The 14,233-nt window shown below is 30.1% G+C and overlaps 2 protein-coding genes, 1 long non-coding RNA gene and 1 other non-coding gene across 4 annotated transcripts; 3 read left to right on the top strand and 1 right to left on the bottom strand.

The window, feature by feature from the left end:
* The first annotated feature begins 1,200 nt into the window (after positions 1–1,200).
* Positions 1,201–4,170, top strand: LOC25485011 (cytochrome P450 78A7). The gene is made up of 2 exons (XM_013614109.3): positions 1,201–2,172; positions 3,427–4,170. The coding sequence occupies exons 1-2, from the start codon at positions 1,201–1,203 to the stop codon at positions 4,045–4,047; spliced, it is 1,593 nt and encodes a 530-aa protein (XP_013469563.1). The 3' UTR covers positions 4,048–4,170.
* A 444-nt stretch (positions 4,171–4,614) lies between these two features.
* On the top strand, positions 4,615–4,685 carry TRNAG-GCC (transfer RNA glycine (anticodon GCC)). Its single transcript has one exon. It is a non-coding gene; the product is annotated as a tRNA-Gly (tRNA).
* A 1,419-nt stretch (positions 4,686–6,104) lies between these two features.
* LOC25485008 (ethylene-responsive transcription factor LEP) lies at positions 6,105–6,553 on the top strand. Its single transcript, XM_013614107.3, has one exon. The coding sequence runs from the start codon at positions 6,105–6,107 to the stop codon at positions 6,525–6,527; it is 423 nt and encodes a 140-aa protein (XP_013469561.1). The 3' UTR covers positions 6,528–6,553.
* A 4,316-nt stretch (positions 6,554–10,869) lies between these two features.
* LOC25485007 (uncharacterized) lies at positions 10,870–11,837 on the bottom strand. The gene is made up of 3 exons (XR_003008715.2): positions 11,474–11,837; positions 11,286–11,370; positions 10,870–11,124 (listed from the first exon to the last, which is right to left on the bottom strand). It is a non-coding gene; the product is annotated as an uncharacterized lncRNA (long non-coding RNA).
* Between the last annotated feature and the right edge of the window lie 2,396 nt (positions 11,838–14,233).

Here is a 14,233-nt window from a genome sequence, read left to right as displayed (position 1 = left end):
TAATTTTTTATATGCGCATCAATCATTTTGTAGTTTCACTAAAAAAAAAAAATTCATTTTGTAGTTTTTTAAAGTTATTACTTGATAAACATCAAATCTCTCCAACCAACACTTATTAATGTTTTTATTTGTACTGCTTATTTTTAGATTTTTTAATGTTTATTTGTACCGCTTATTTTTAGATTTTTTTTTTTATATTTTGTGAATACTATTAAAATTTGGAAGAAGAAAAAATGGTTGTAAAAACAAGTGTATATGCAACAACTTTCCCTCAAAAGTGTATATGCAATGACTATATGTTTAAAAAAGAGCAATGATATTTTTACAACTTTTATGATAATTTTTTTTTTTTTTCTTCTTATTGGTCAAAAACAATATAAAAAGAATAAAGAAAAAATAGAATAAGATCTTAATGTGCGTATGAGAGATAAAGTTGTAAAAAAATTCTTCACAAAATGATGATACAAATATCATTTCTCTTAAAAGAAAAACTGCCAACTTAGATTAAGAAAATGTCGAACTTCAATAAATGATTTTTTTATTATTAAAACGAAATAAATTGAAGAGTAATGCGGTAAAAAGAATAAAAAAAATAATTGAAGAGTTATAAAGGACACAAGATTTTCGGCGTAAAATTTTGTGGGACAATAAAAATACATGTCATTTAATCATTTAAAAAATACACATTATTTAACTTTTTTCTTTCCATCATTTTACTTTTATTTTTGAGTTTGTCCAAATCTTATACCATCCAAAAGCTTGTGGTCTCACAGAATTTCTCTTAAAAAATGGTGCATGTGAGAGCTACAATTTTCTTCCAGCACAATGAATGTATTTATCTGATATATTAAATAAGAAAAGACCTCTATCATAGATGTTCTTATGTTTATCTCTATACTTACGTTATCAAAGTTGATTAGCAAAGACTAAATTGGTTTGCATGGTCTTCAATTTCAAGGAGTAAAATATTATCTATAAATTTATAAATTAAATTGACCAACGACTACAATTTTAATTAATAATACCATTGTGGTGACTCACTCTATACAAATATCTTCAAATTTACCCTACCCCAAAAACCTCTATCTCATCCCATGCATGCACAGCTATTTATACCAAGCTTTCTAACCTCTCCTCCCAAGTCCCATCTTTCTTTTGCATTCTTCCACAACCTTTGTTTTCATTCCTTGCCTTTACATAATGGGTTTACCGTCATCCTCATTAGAAACAAATTGGTGGATGTTTACACTTCCACCCATAGCACTTAACAATCTCCTCTTGGTAATCCTACTTGCACTGTTTTCCATTGCATTTCTAAAATGGACAATCCCAAAAGGAGGTATAGCTTGGAGAAATAAAAGAAACCAAATGGGTCAAATCCCTATACAAGGACCAAAAGGACTCCCAATATCTGGCATGTTATTCACCTTAAACCATAACCTACCTCACCGTACACTTGCATCCATAGCTTCAACCCTATCATCCACAAAACAACTCATGGCCTTTAGTTTAGGCTCAACCCCTGCAGTTATCACCTCAAACCCTCACATAGCACGTGAAATATTGAACTCGCCACATTTTTCAAACCGTCCCATTAAACAATCTGCTAAAAGCCTTATGTTTAGTCGTGCCATTGGTTTTGCACCAAACGGAACATATTGGCGTTTGCTACGTAAAGTAGCATCAACTAACCTTTTCTCTCCACGACGCATTATAGCCCACGAAGCTGGTCGTAGGCTAGATTGCGCCGTCATGTTATGCTCCATAGCTAATGAACAATCCAATCATGGATTTGTTTGTCTAAGAAAGCACCTTCAAGATGCAGCTCTCAATAACGTTATGGGCACTGTTTTTGGAAAAAGATTATACGACCAAGAACAATGTCACGTTAAAGAGCTGCATGAGATGGTGAGGGAAGGGTTTGAGCTTTTGGGAGCTTTCAATTGGTCTGATTATGTGCCTTGGATTAGCTTCTTTTATGATCCTTATCATATTCGCGAACGGTGCTTGGCTCTTGCTCCCCGTGTTAAGAAATTTGTAAAGAAGATTTTGGATGAACATCGAATTGCTCCTTCTAAGATGCTTTCGGATGACTCTGACTTTGTAGATGTTCTACTCTCTCTTAAAGGTGATGAGAAGCTCCAAGAGGACGACATCATTGCCATTCTATGGGTTTGTGTGCTTTTATATTACCACTATTCCTTTTTAATAATAGATGATTACTATACCTCATCTTATCAATTATTTTACCATTACAATAATATATATATAAAATAAAATAAAAAGTGAATAGGTGAAAGATTCAATAAAACTTATCAGTACGATTAAAATCTTTCAATATATGAAAACAAGTTTATGGTTCGTGCAAAATAGTAGTAATATTAGGCATAAATACAAAAAGGAGTGAGTATAACTTAATGTTTTGACCATGAATATTTTAGTACGTATGTATATACCTAGGTGAGAGAAAAAGGCCACAGAAAGTCATGCAGTTCAAAGAGAAAGATAATTTTTTGAGGAATGTTAGCAACACTCTCTTTTAAGCGCACTCTCTAGTACTCACTCATTTATTGGGTGAAATCAATGTATGTCCCACCACTTTATATGGGTTCCATTTTCATTGTCTAATCAAATACTCCCTCTGATCCTTATTATAAGAAACTTTTTACTTTTTATAGATTCATTAAATAATTAATATATCTTGTTATAAATATATATTAGATACATCACTTACATAATAAATCTAAAAAGTCAAAAGTTTCTTATAATAAAGACCGGAGGAAGTATATATTCATCATTTGTGGAGGACAAAATGGAGTCAAATACGAAAAACACGTGACTTCAATCCTATGATATTGATAGTCATGGGTTTTAGTGTTTTTGAAACGCACGATTTGTTTGCATGTATCAAGATGTGTATGTTTGTCAACTTGCATATTTAATTATAAACCGTTCATTGATTTTAAAAGGGTAAAGTTATACACTAATCAAATCATAGCTTAACAAATTGATATTTTTATTGAAAAAATCCAAATCACATAGAATAAAGATAAGACTTAGCACATCCGATACTATCAATATTGTTTAGGTTGCATATCTCTATGATTTTCCGTTAAAAGATAAAGTCAAATTAGAATTTGGTGTATGTGAGTTTATAATGATTTTCTCATTTCATCAACATACAAAAAAAAAAACTAAGGTCAAATTAAAATTTATAAAGAGTGACATATTTCACCTTATAATTTTGTTTTGTAATGATGAATATTAGACCTAATATGATATAATCTATTAATTTGTTTTATAATAACCAACTTCTAATTTGTAAATAACCTTAAACAATACTAGTATTAAACGAGTTATCATCATTAGTACTAGTATTTCTAATTAATATCCAAAAATATATTTTTTGATGAGTTGGGTTTGCAGGAGATGATATTTCGTGGCACGGATACAACAGCACTTCTTACTGAATGGATAATGGCAGAGCTTATTTTGAACCAACAAATCCAAACAAGACTTCGAGAAGAGCTTGACAACGTTGTAGGAGACAAAGACAACGTTACAGATGCTGATATCACAAAAATGCCATACCTAGAAGCCATAGTGAAAGAAACATTGAGACTTCATCCAATTGGCCCTCTACTTTCGTGGGCCCGTTTATCCACATCAGATGTCCAGCTCAGCAATGGAATGGTGGTCCCTACTAACACAACAACAATGGTCAACATGTGGGCCATAACCCACGATCCCAATGTGTGGACCAATCCATTTGCCTTCAAGCCTGAGAGGTTTTTGAAGAATGAAGGAGGTGTAGAAATGGATGTGAGGGGTGTTGATTTAAGGCTTGCACCTTTTGGAGCTGGTCGTAGGGTTTGCCCTGGTAGGAACCTAGGGCTTGTGACTGTCAGTCTTTGGGTGGCTAGATTGGTTCACAAGTTTCAATGGGTTCAAGATATGGATAATCAAGTTGACCTCACTGAGGTGCTCAAGCTATCTTGTGAGATGAAGAACCCTCTCAAAGTTGTGGCTATTCCTAGACTTGTTTAAAGTCAAAGAATTTATATCTAAGTTATATGTTTAAAACGTTTTGAGAAGATAAAATATTTTCTAAAGAGAGACAATTGATTTCTCTTATTTGTGGTGGTTTATATTACATTATGTTGCTACTGATTAAATAAGTAGGCATTTATTTGCCTCCAACTTGTATGCATGTGAGATGAATATCCATTATAAGATAATATATATAGCATATGTATGTGTGATAACATCTTTATTTTCTTTCTTTCTTGTCCTAGCTAAAATAAAAGGGTGATGTGCAGTTTTTTTTTCTTTTTGATTTGGAGTTACGTACCTCGATTTGGCTAATTAAAGCTTGAGAAGGTGAAGGAGAACGAGTTCCCTAGCATAGAGCTTTAAAAAAAATAAAGAGAATCAATAAATAATATTTGTTCTTCTTCTTTGTTGATAGTAATATTTTTCCAAAAAATATATATTTTAAACTAATAAAAGTTTATTGAGAAGAGTGACTCACATAATGAGTCTCTCTTTGCAGGTCCTACATATTGAGTAAACAAATGTGATTATATATTATAATTCCGTGAATGATAATATCAAGCACCAGTGGTCTAGTGGTAGAATAGTACCCTGCCACGGTACAGACCCGGGTTCGATTCCCGGCTGGTGCAATTTGAGCTGTGATGAATTATATTCATGATGTTGGGTAACATCAATTATCCTGAAACACTGGATGAAAAGAAGAATATCCCAGAGCTCTACCGTTTTTTTTTTCTATGTGAAGAATAATAGTAATGAGAGTTTCTTGGGTAAATTAGTTTTTTAGGTTTCGTAGATTTTAAAAAAAAAGATCCAAACCAAATCAAATGTGTGTATCCTTCTTCTATGTGTCAACAAAGAAACGGAGAAAGTATTTATCAAAATGTTGAATAACATACAACAATTGCATTAACTTAAGCAATATGCTCACACTAATCATGTCAATTGTGAGATCCTGAAACACTGGATGAAAAGAAGAATATCCCAGAGCTCTACCGTTTTTTTTTTCTATGTGAAGAATAATAGTAATGAGAGTTTCTTGGGTAAATTAGTTTTTTAGGTTTCGTAGATTTTAAAAAAAAGATCCAAACCAAATCAAATGTGTGTATCCTTCTTCTATGTGTCAACAAAGAAACGGAGAAAGTATTTATCAAAATGTTGAATAACATACAACAATTGCATTAACTTAAGCAATATGCTCACACTAATCATGTCAATTGTGAGATCCTGAAACACTGGATGAAAAGAAGAATATCCCAGAGCTCTACCGTTTTTTTTTTCTATGTGAAGAATAATAGTAATGAGAGTTTCTTGGGTAAATTAGTTTTTTAGGTTTCGTAGATTTTAAAAAAAAAGATCCAAACCAAATCAAATGTGTGTATCCTTCTTCTATGTGTCAACAAAGAAACGGAGAAAGTATTTATCAAAATGTTGAATAACATACAACAATTGCATTAACTTAAGCAATATGCTCACACTAATCATGTCAATTGTGAGATCCTGAAACACTGGATGAAAAGAAGAATATCCCAGAGCTCTACCGTTTTTTTTTTCTATGTGAAGAATAATAGTAATGAGAGTTTCTTGGGTAAATTAGTTTTTTAGGTTTCGTAGATTTTAAAAAAAAAGATCCAAACCAAATCAAATGTGTGTATCCTTCTTCTATGTGTCAACAAAGAAACGGAGAAAGTATTTATCAAAATGTTGAATAACATACAACAATTGCATTAACTTAAGCAATATGCTCACACTAATCATGTCAATTGTGAGGAAAACCAGGAAATGAATCACAACAATCAGCCACTACTGAAACATACAAACCATTAATTCTATATTATATACTCACAATTCATTATTATATTATGCTTCTTACCTGCCCCATTATGTCCTCTAGCATCATATTTTTCTTTGTTCCACGTCAAAATGCTTAATGGAACGTGTACTATAGTAGTTTTTTGACCAATTATCAAATCACATGCCTTCTCAATATTTATTCCATCAATTATATATAGCACAGTCTTTAAGCTCAAATTTCAAAGACTAATAATCCAATGGAAAATATTCCCCCATTGATTTTCAAAAACCCAATAAGAAGAACCTCAAGGAGATCAACAATGTATCTTGGTGTTAGAAAAAGACCATGGGGAAGATATGCAGCTGAAATTAGGAACCCTTATACCAAAGAGAGACATTGGTTAGGCACATTTGACACTGCAGAAGAAGCTGCAGTGGCCTATGATATTTCATCTATTAAGATTTGTGGCATTGATAATGCTAGAACTAATTTTCATTACCCTTTTGTATCTCATCCACAGCAACCTCCTCGTTTATTACTTCCTGCACCCCCACCACCCACCCCAGAGTTGGATGCAAGTATCCCTGAGATGAATGTTGCTTTTGATGGTGATGATGAATCAATGGTTATTGCTTCTATCTTGCAAAGTTTTTCTAATTCTGGTAGCTGTTCTTTATAAATTTTGGTTTCCATGAGACCATATAAATGTTGCTCCTTATCATCACATAATTTTGTTTAGCATCAATAAAAAAAATTATCTTGTATTCATTCAATGGTCATTACTTTTGGCTTCCACTTGAATTTTGTACTGAACTAAAGTGGATTGATATTTGATCTTATTCCACTTGTGTTACTGTATGTGAATTATGTTTGACTATGAAAAACTATATATTAAGGTTTTTTCTACATTACCCTCTCTTGTTTAGGGGTATTTACCTCTTCAAGATATCAACCAATCAAAATGTAATATACAAATGTAACATTAAATGTCAAATAAATGAGTCAATTTTTCTATAAAAAAAAAAATCAATTTTAATAAGGTAACTTTTTTTTGAAAGAATATAAGGTAACTTTTAATTTTTATTTAATTATATTTAGGTATACAATCTTAATTAATTTACACTGTAGGGCTTGTAACAATTAAAATTTCACATCAAATTCAACCCATCATGGCTGTGTTTGGTAACACGAATAAGCTAGCTTATAGTTTGTCGGACTAGCTTATAAGCTAGTTTTGATATAATAAGATGTGTTTGGTAAAAAGCTTTTTTCACTACCTTATAACACGAATAATCCTGCAATTTCTTTCTCATTCTTCTTCCCATCTCGATTGTTCAATTCTCTCGTTCCAGAATTGCCGTCATTTCCAATTATCGTGAGAATCGTTGTCGTCCTTTTGATTCCAGATATTGTGAGAATCGGTGTTGTTTCCATAATCACATCAGGTATCGTGACTTGATTTTTCTTCTTGATTTGATTTTTCATTTTCATTTCTTTCTCACTACTATTGTGACTTGATTGCAACCGTTTCACACTTATAATGCGACAGTGGTGACGTTCAACTTTGGCATGAATTCCAATGATGCTTCCATTTGTATTTAGGTTTTGAGTTTGATTGAGTTGTTTAAGATTATATAAAATTATATTTTAACACACATATTTTGCGTTTGATTAAGATAAATTTATCTTCAATGCGTTGATTATTAATTTTATTTTTGGTACAATATTGATTATTAAATTTACTTTTGGAATTTGTTTTATTCAAATCATTATATCGTGTTGTTATGTTGTTTTTGTTCCTGGTGTATTTTGTGTTTCCGAAATGAACATTTGTTGAGATTGTGAACATGGTGTGAGGTCGGTTAAAGCTATGGAAGAGAAGAGAAGGTGAAATAAATAAATAATAAATAATGCTAATACAAACATGAATTTTTCAGTTACTACTTTTAGTCCCTATTTTTAAGTTTATTTTGTATTTTTTAATGAAATTGTGCAGAAATGTATGGAATATTGTAAAAAAAAAAATCACAAAAAAAGTTAGAATTTTTTAACAAAACACAAATTTAATAAGAATTTTTAACCGTAAAAAATGTAAAAATTCATATCAAATTGATGTTTTGTTAAAAAATTCTAATTTTTTTAGGGAGTGATTCTTATAATATTACGAAGGTTTCTGAAAAAATTCATTCAAAAATATGAATTCTATATATGAGTTTACTTTAAAAGAGGGATCAAAAGTAGTGATTGAAAATTTTATAGGGACTAAAAGTTGAAGAAATTTTTTAGAGGGGCTAAAACGAAAAGTTGGTATATTTATAGGGACTAAAAACGTATTTAACCCAAAATTAAAAGTTACCTTATTAAAATTGATTTTTTTTATAGAAAAATTGACTCATTTATTTGACATTTAATGTTACATTTGTATATTACATTTTGATTAGTTGATATCTTGAAAGGATAAATACCCCTTAAATAAGATAGGGTAATCTAAGCCTCACAATATATTATGTAATAAATGGCTTACTTGAAATCTCATAGGAGAAATTAATTCCTTAAAAGAATTCCAGTTAATTACTTCTAGGGCTTCATGCAATGGTATGGTAAGCTTTGTTTTTAAAAAGCGTAATGCAATGTACAGCGAAATGGAAAATTACGGTTTCTTCTAGAATGATATGGCACAATACTATCCCTTAGATTTATATTTTATTTGATTATTGTTTCATTAAAAAAAATAGATATAACCCACCACCCCATAATTTCCAGTCAGGCAGGCATTGTATTGGTTAACAATAATTTCGGGAGAGTTTCTTGATAAATAGCATTGCTCTTTTAAAAATGGTTTATTCAGTGATAAATTGATAATCCGAGTGTAATAAGAGTGACAAAAGTACTCTTAAAAAAAAAGTAGGTGCATAAAGTTAAAATATCTTCATTTTTCAAACAAGATAAAGTTGTTAATTTTTTTTTTTTGAGTGTATAAAAAGAAATAAAGTTCGTATTTATTATTTTTGGTGTATAAATGATATAAAGACACATCAATATTACATTGACTCAGTTGGTAAAGAGTTGATTTATACCTCACAATAACGTAAGTTAAACTTTTGTTGTGAATGTGATGACCTTTTTATGATGATATATAAATATCTATGTTAACTCTCAGTAAATTTTGAAGTCTGTCATGACACTGATGAGCCCTCAGAGCCAAACTCATCTAAACTTTCTTGTATTCTCTTATAAAAAAAATAAAACGCGCAAACAATGAATTTGTTTAAGTTGTAAGAGATTTGGACCTTTTAAGGAAGTGATCAAGGATTCGATCCCTAACTCTTGTATATGAAAATTTTTTTGTTGGAATACGAGAACTCACCTTTAGCGTACTTGTCTTAGAATTTCTTGACCTTATTCGTGGCCTCTTGAATGAAATTTTCTTAGTGTTGTTATTCCACACAATAATAAGATGATTTTCACAATCTTCGTTGAGCATTATTTGATTCGTGTAATATAATCATATGAGTGAGCGATTAGGTTAGGCAGTGGAAAAGGGTAAGAGAGCACCTTATCGAAAAAATCTGGAAAGGTGATATACACGGGTGATACATTTATAATTGTAAACACTTAGAAGAGTGGTGAAGTTCTTTTACTCATTTCTTTCCCTTTATTTTACTTGAAACCATTGACAATGGTGATTCTAATCCTTCATCACTAAAAATGACTTCTTTCATGGTAGGTATATAATTTATGATAGAGAAAAAGCAAAGAGGCTTTTGATGTGGAAGCTAGTGCCCAAATGTATGTATGAGCTAGTAGCTTGTGGAGAAAATATGGTCGAGGCTCATAGTGTGAACTTGATACATTTATAATTGTCCCGCTCGTATTGAACTCAGTTGATGTAAGAGAAGATATTGGTCTCTTACTTACCATGAGATGGATGCATGAGTTGCAACAGATGACTGAGTTTGACTTGATGTTATTGAACTTAGAGCTGTTATTAGTTAGTGTAGACTTTTATTCTCTCATGTTGACTTTGTAAAGAGACAAGTCAATGAGAGACATACCTCAAAAAAAAAAGTCAATGAGAGACATATTAGGTATTTTATTTATGAGTTGCCACATTTTTATTAGTTAACTTCTAAGTTTGATTGATATCTCAAAAAAAAAAAAAAAGTTTGATTGATATCTCAACATGTATTCAATACATTATCAACAGTACTCGTACATAATTATTATGAATGAAATTGAAATGTTATATAGACATATTTTCGTCCAAAAAAGAGTATTGACTAATGTTAAAAAAAAAAATTGGTAGTGTAGTTAATGGTATATTAGGTATTGTATAGAAGTGTCTAAATTATTTTTTCATAAAAGATAAATTAGTAATATCAATTAAAAATATATAAAAAATAATATTGTGAACACGATGGTATCCTTTAAGTTTGGTTGGATATGTATCTATATCATTTAATTATTCAATGTCATGTCATATTTTTATATCTGTTTATTTAAATATTAAATCAAATTTTGAATAAATTTTACTGGTACCCAACTAACTTCAAGGTACTTAAATTTACCTATTTAAAATTTATCTTGTAATTTACATTGAGGTTTATATAGGGACACATTTTATTTTAGGGAAATGTTAACTTGTATCTAAGGGCACAAGTTAAGAAACTAAAAGTAGAAATAAAATCTTGAAATTTATACATTCTTAATTTTAACATTGACCAATGACTTATAAGTTAATTTTTTTTTTATGTCCGTGGTTCGAACCTTGCATATATTATGCATTGTCCTTACCAACTAAGTTAAGCTCACATGAACTTATAAGTTAATTTATTAATGAACATGCACATTGCTAAAAAATAAATCTAAAATTCAATTATGAAGAAAAATTCTTACACTTTTAACATTTATAGACTATATTTTCGCATTTAGAAATGAGGGACCAAAATCTTAACCAAGCAAACATATAGATTGATGATCAATATTGCATTTGAGCCAATAAATTAATGCTAAGAGACAAGTGATGAAAAATAGAATAAGAGAAGCGCAAGATTATACATATAGAACAGTTAGTTAATTCCCATGCCTATAAGAAAAGGTTAAAGAAAGCAAAGCTATGATATTTTGAGAAATATTTATGCTATAAATATTTTTTTTTTGAGAAATAATTAGCTAGAATAATTAAAAGAGGTATAATCTGCATATGCAAATATTATTCTGAATCCCTGGCCATAGAGCAAGACCATCTCGAGTACCACCACCAGACCTAATTAAGCCTGCAAAAAAAAGTATACACTATATATCATCGTGGATTAACTAATTTAGCCAAAAAAAAAAATCTTTAAACTAATTAATAAATAATTAAGAAATGCAAAATTTTGATATAAAACGAGTTAAAGTAATGGGGTTTGAGATTTGAGAAGTAGTTGAAGCTTACTCGCATGTTATTAATTATGTTGAGGTGGTGGACCTTGTGTAAGTGGAGTCCTTCGAGGACCACCCCTTCCCATTGAACTTAGATTCTGCACACAATATACTCAATTGTTTGAGGAAATTAAATGGTGTTCGTACTTTGGTTGGAGGAAAATAAATTAAAAAGCTCTAAATAAATAAATATATACATACAATGGTTTGAGTAGATGTGGATGGTGGTGGATCTGCAACCCCTTCTTCTTGTGAGCTTTTCTTATTGCTGCTTGAAGAATAATAACGATCTTTTAGGGCTACATTAGAATCAGATGCACATGCACATGCATGAGGTTTGAGTAGTGATGTTGATGAATCTTCTTCTTCTTTGGTTTGCGTGGACTCAATACCAAAACACCTCAAAAAAGTCTTGAAAATTTCTTCAAGACAATAGCATGGATGGTAAACATAGAAAGTCATTGTTTTCTCTTCTTTCTTAGTTGATAATCTCTCCGTAGTTTCTTCCATGTGTTTCACAATTAATCTCTTGTGCTTGATTTTGCTAAATTTTAGTGATTGTTTCTGTTCCTTTACCACACACAGTACTAGCTTATATATAAATCAGGTTTTCCAAATTTCTTTGTTTAGGATTTTAAATTTTTAATTGAGTCAAAAAGAAAAAAGAATTTTGATTTTGATTGATAATGGCTTCTTTAATTGAGATTTTATCATTAATAGAAAAATGTGCATAAATATAGTATATGATAATATTTTAGGGTCTTGTTAACTAGTATCCGCACTAGTTAAGGAAGCAAGAAAAGAAATATTTGCATTGAAAACACCATTCTTTTCACTTTTTAAACTTTGAGTATACAAGTTCCAAGATACTTATATTATATTTGATTTCCTTAACTCCGGGCACTAGTTAATATTTTCTAATATTTTATGCTAATATATTTTAAAAAGTTATTTTTGGTAAGAACGTCATTATTTTCTATTTTTAAAAGTAATTTAATGTAGAAAGGAGTCACCGTCATTAAGAATGAAATCAAGTTTTGCTAAAAAAGAAAAAAAAAATCAACCTACTTTATTTATTTCTCACCGACCAAAATTAAGTTTTTTTTTTTTTTACTATAAGAATGTATCAATATAGATTAAACTCTTTGAGCTAATATATTTTTAAAATTTTTTTTTGGTAAGAAGGTCATTATTTTCTATTTTTAAAGGTAAATTAATGTAGAAAGGAATCAACGTCATTAAGAATGAAATCAAGTTTTGCTAAAAAGAAAAATAAAATAAAAAAGTAACCTGCTTCTTTATTTCTAGTCGATCAAAATTAAGGATTTTTTTTACGATACGAATCTATCCACATAGATTAGACTCTTTGAATCAATAAGTCCTAACTCAACTGATAAAAATGTCGAAATTGTTAGGTCGGATACTATGACTGGGTTAGAACCCCGATACCTTCACTTGTGTCTGTGAATTTATAATTACTTTATCATTTGGTCTATCTAAAAAAGATTAGACTCTTTGAATATGCTACCAAATTCTTTTTTTTTTTATACAAAGTCATATCTGCATTCATTTTAAAAAATAAAATCAACTCTTAAAATAAATAAGTATGAAATCTATAATTCGAATTCAAATCTCTCTATATTGCAAGTCCTTATTAACTAAATTATGCTTACGTATTTTTTTTTTAATAAAACTAAGTTATGCTTACGTTGATGCGTTAATTCATATTTTATCAACATAAATAGATTAAGTTTAGGAATTACCATGCTATAGTACTCCAATACTGTGTTGGTTTTGTCACATTATATTTTGAATTATAAAGAGTAGCAGGTTACGATATTGGACCGCTAGAATCTATGATATATTTGAAAGATTTAAATTTAAAATGAGTGTAGTGCAGTGTGAGAGGGTGACTGACTTCCCAGTTCTCTACATGTATTTTGCAGGTAGCACTTAATGCTGCCAAACACAAAGAATTGAAGTTATTAAAACGATACCACCTACTACTCCAAACCAAGATGTCAGATGGTAACTACCCTTCCAATCTCTAAATAAATTAATGGATTTATTTACCAACGAAGTTTGTCTAATGAACCCAGTGTTATATTTGTTATAGTGTGACGAATCAATGTTTAAATTTTAAACCGTTTAATAATATCTTGAATAAGGTTATCCACTTTAAAAGGTCTATGAGAAATCAGGAAGAAAAAAAAAACTCATTTTAAAAGATAATTTTTAACTTCACTTTATTCATAAGATCGTTTACCATAAAAGACTCATATCATATTAGATGCTTAAATGAATTATGCATATATGCATCATTCATTAATTTTATAAATTTTAAAGTTAATACTTGATAAATATCCAACCACGTCTCGGGACGGGTCCATGTATTAGAGTATGTAGGTTTGTGCTTGCACTAAATTTTGAGAATTTTTTTTAGGTGGTAGGAATAGAGTAATATATATTTATAATTGAAATGTTGACTAAATAGCCCACACCACATTTTTCTAGTGGCCCGCACATAAACACACACTTTGACACAAAGTTTATATATGTTTATTTAATGTTTCATTTTTATATATGTTAATTTAATGTTTCAAATTTGTATGTATGTGGCCCCCACTTTCCAAAATTTCTGGATCCGTCAGTGACCACGTCAATCCAACACTTTAAAAAAGTTACGAATGTGTTCAAGGTGAATACTAAGACACACCCATTATATCACTAAAATTAACCAATGGGTCAAATTACACATGTTTTAAAGAGAACTAAATTGTCTCAATTACAAAAAGAACCCACTAAAACAAACAAAAGCTCAAGTATTAAAAGTTAAAACTTTATTAAATTTCTAGTAAGACTCGTAATTAGAAACAAACAATACTTGTCCTCGTGAGTTTAACTCAGTTGATATGGACAATGCATAAAATATGTAAGATCCGAGTTCGAACCCCGATCATA

Source organism: Medicago truncatula, chromosome 1 (genome assembly GCF_003473485.1).
Source record: "Medicago truncatula cultivar Jemalong A17 chromosome 1, MtrunA17r5.0-ANR, whole genome shotgun sequence".
Lineage (NCBI taxonomy): Eukaryota > Viridiplantae > Streptophyta > Magnoliopsida > Fabales > Fabaceae > Medicago > Medicago truncatula.
The sequence above is the reverse complement of the archived record's forward strand: the minus strand, read 5'-3'. Positions and strand labels throughout refer to the sequence as shown.

Excerpts from the sequence above, each read along its gene's own strand:
- LOC25485011 (XM_013614109.3), top strand. The coding sequence starts at position 1,201 with ATGGGTTTACCGTCATCCTCATTAGAAACAAATTGGTGGATGTTTACA. Across the intron at positions 2,173-3,426 it reads ACATCATTGCCATTCTATGG|GAGATGATATTTCGTGGCAC; the intron begins GTTTGTGTGCTT and ends TTGGGTTTGCAG.
- LOC25485008 (XM_013614107.3), top strand. The coding sequence starts at position 6,105 with ATGGAAAATATTCCCCCATTGATTTTCAAAAACCCAATAAGAAGAACC.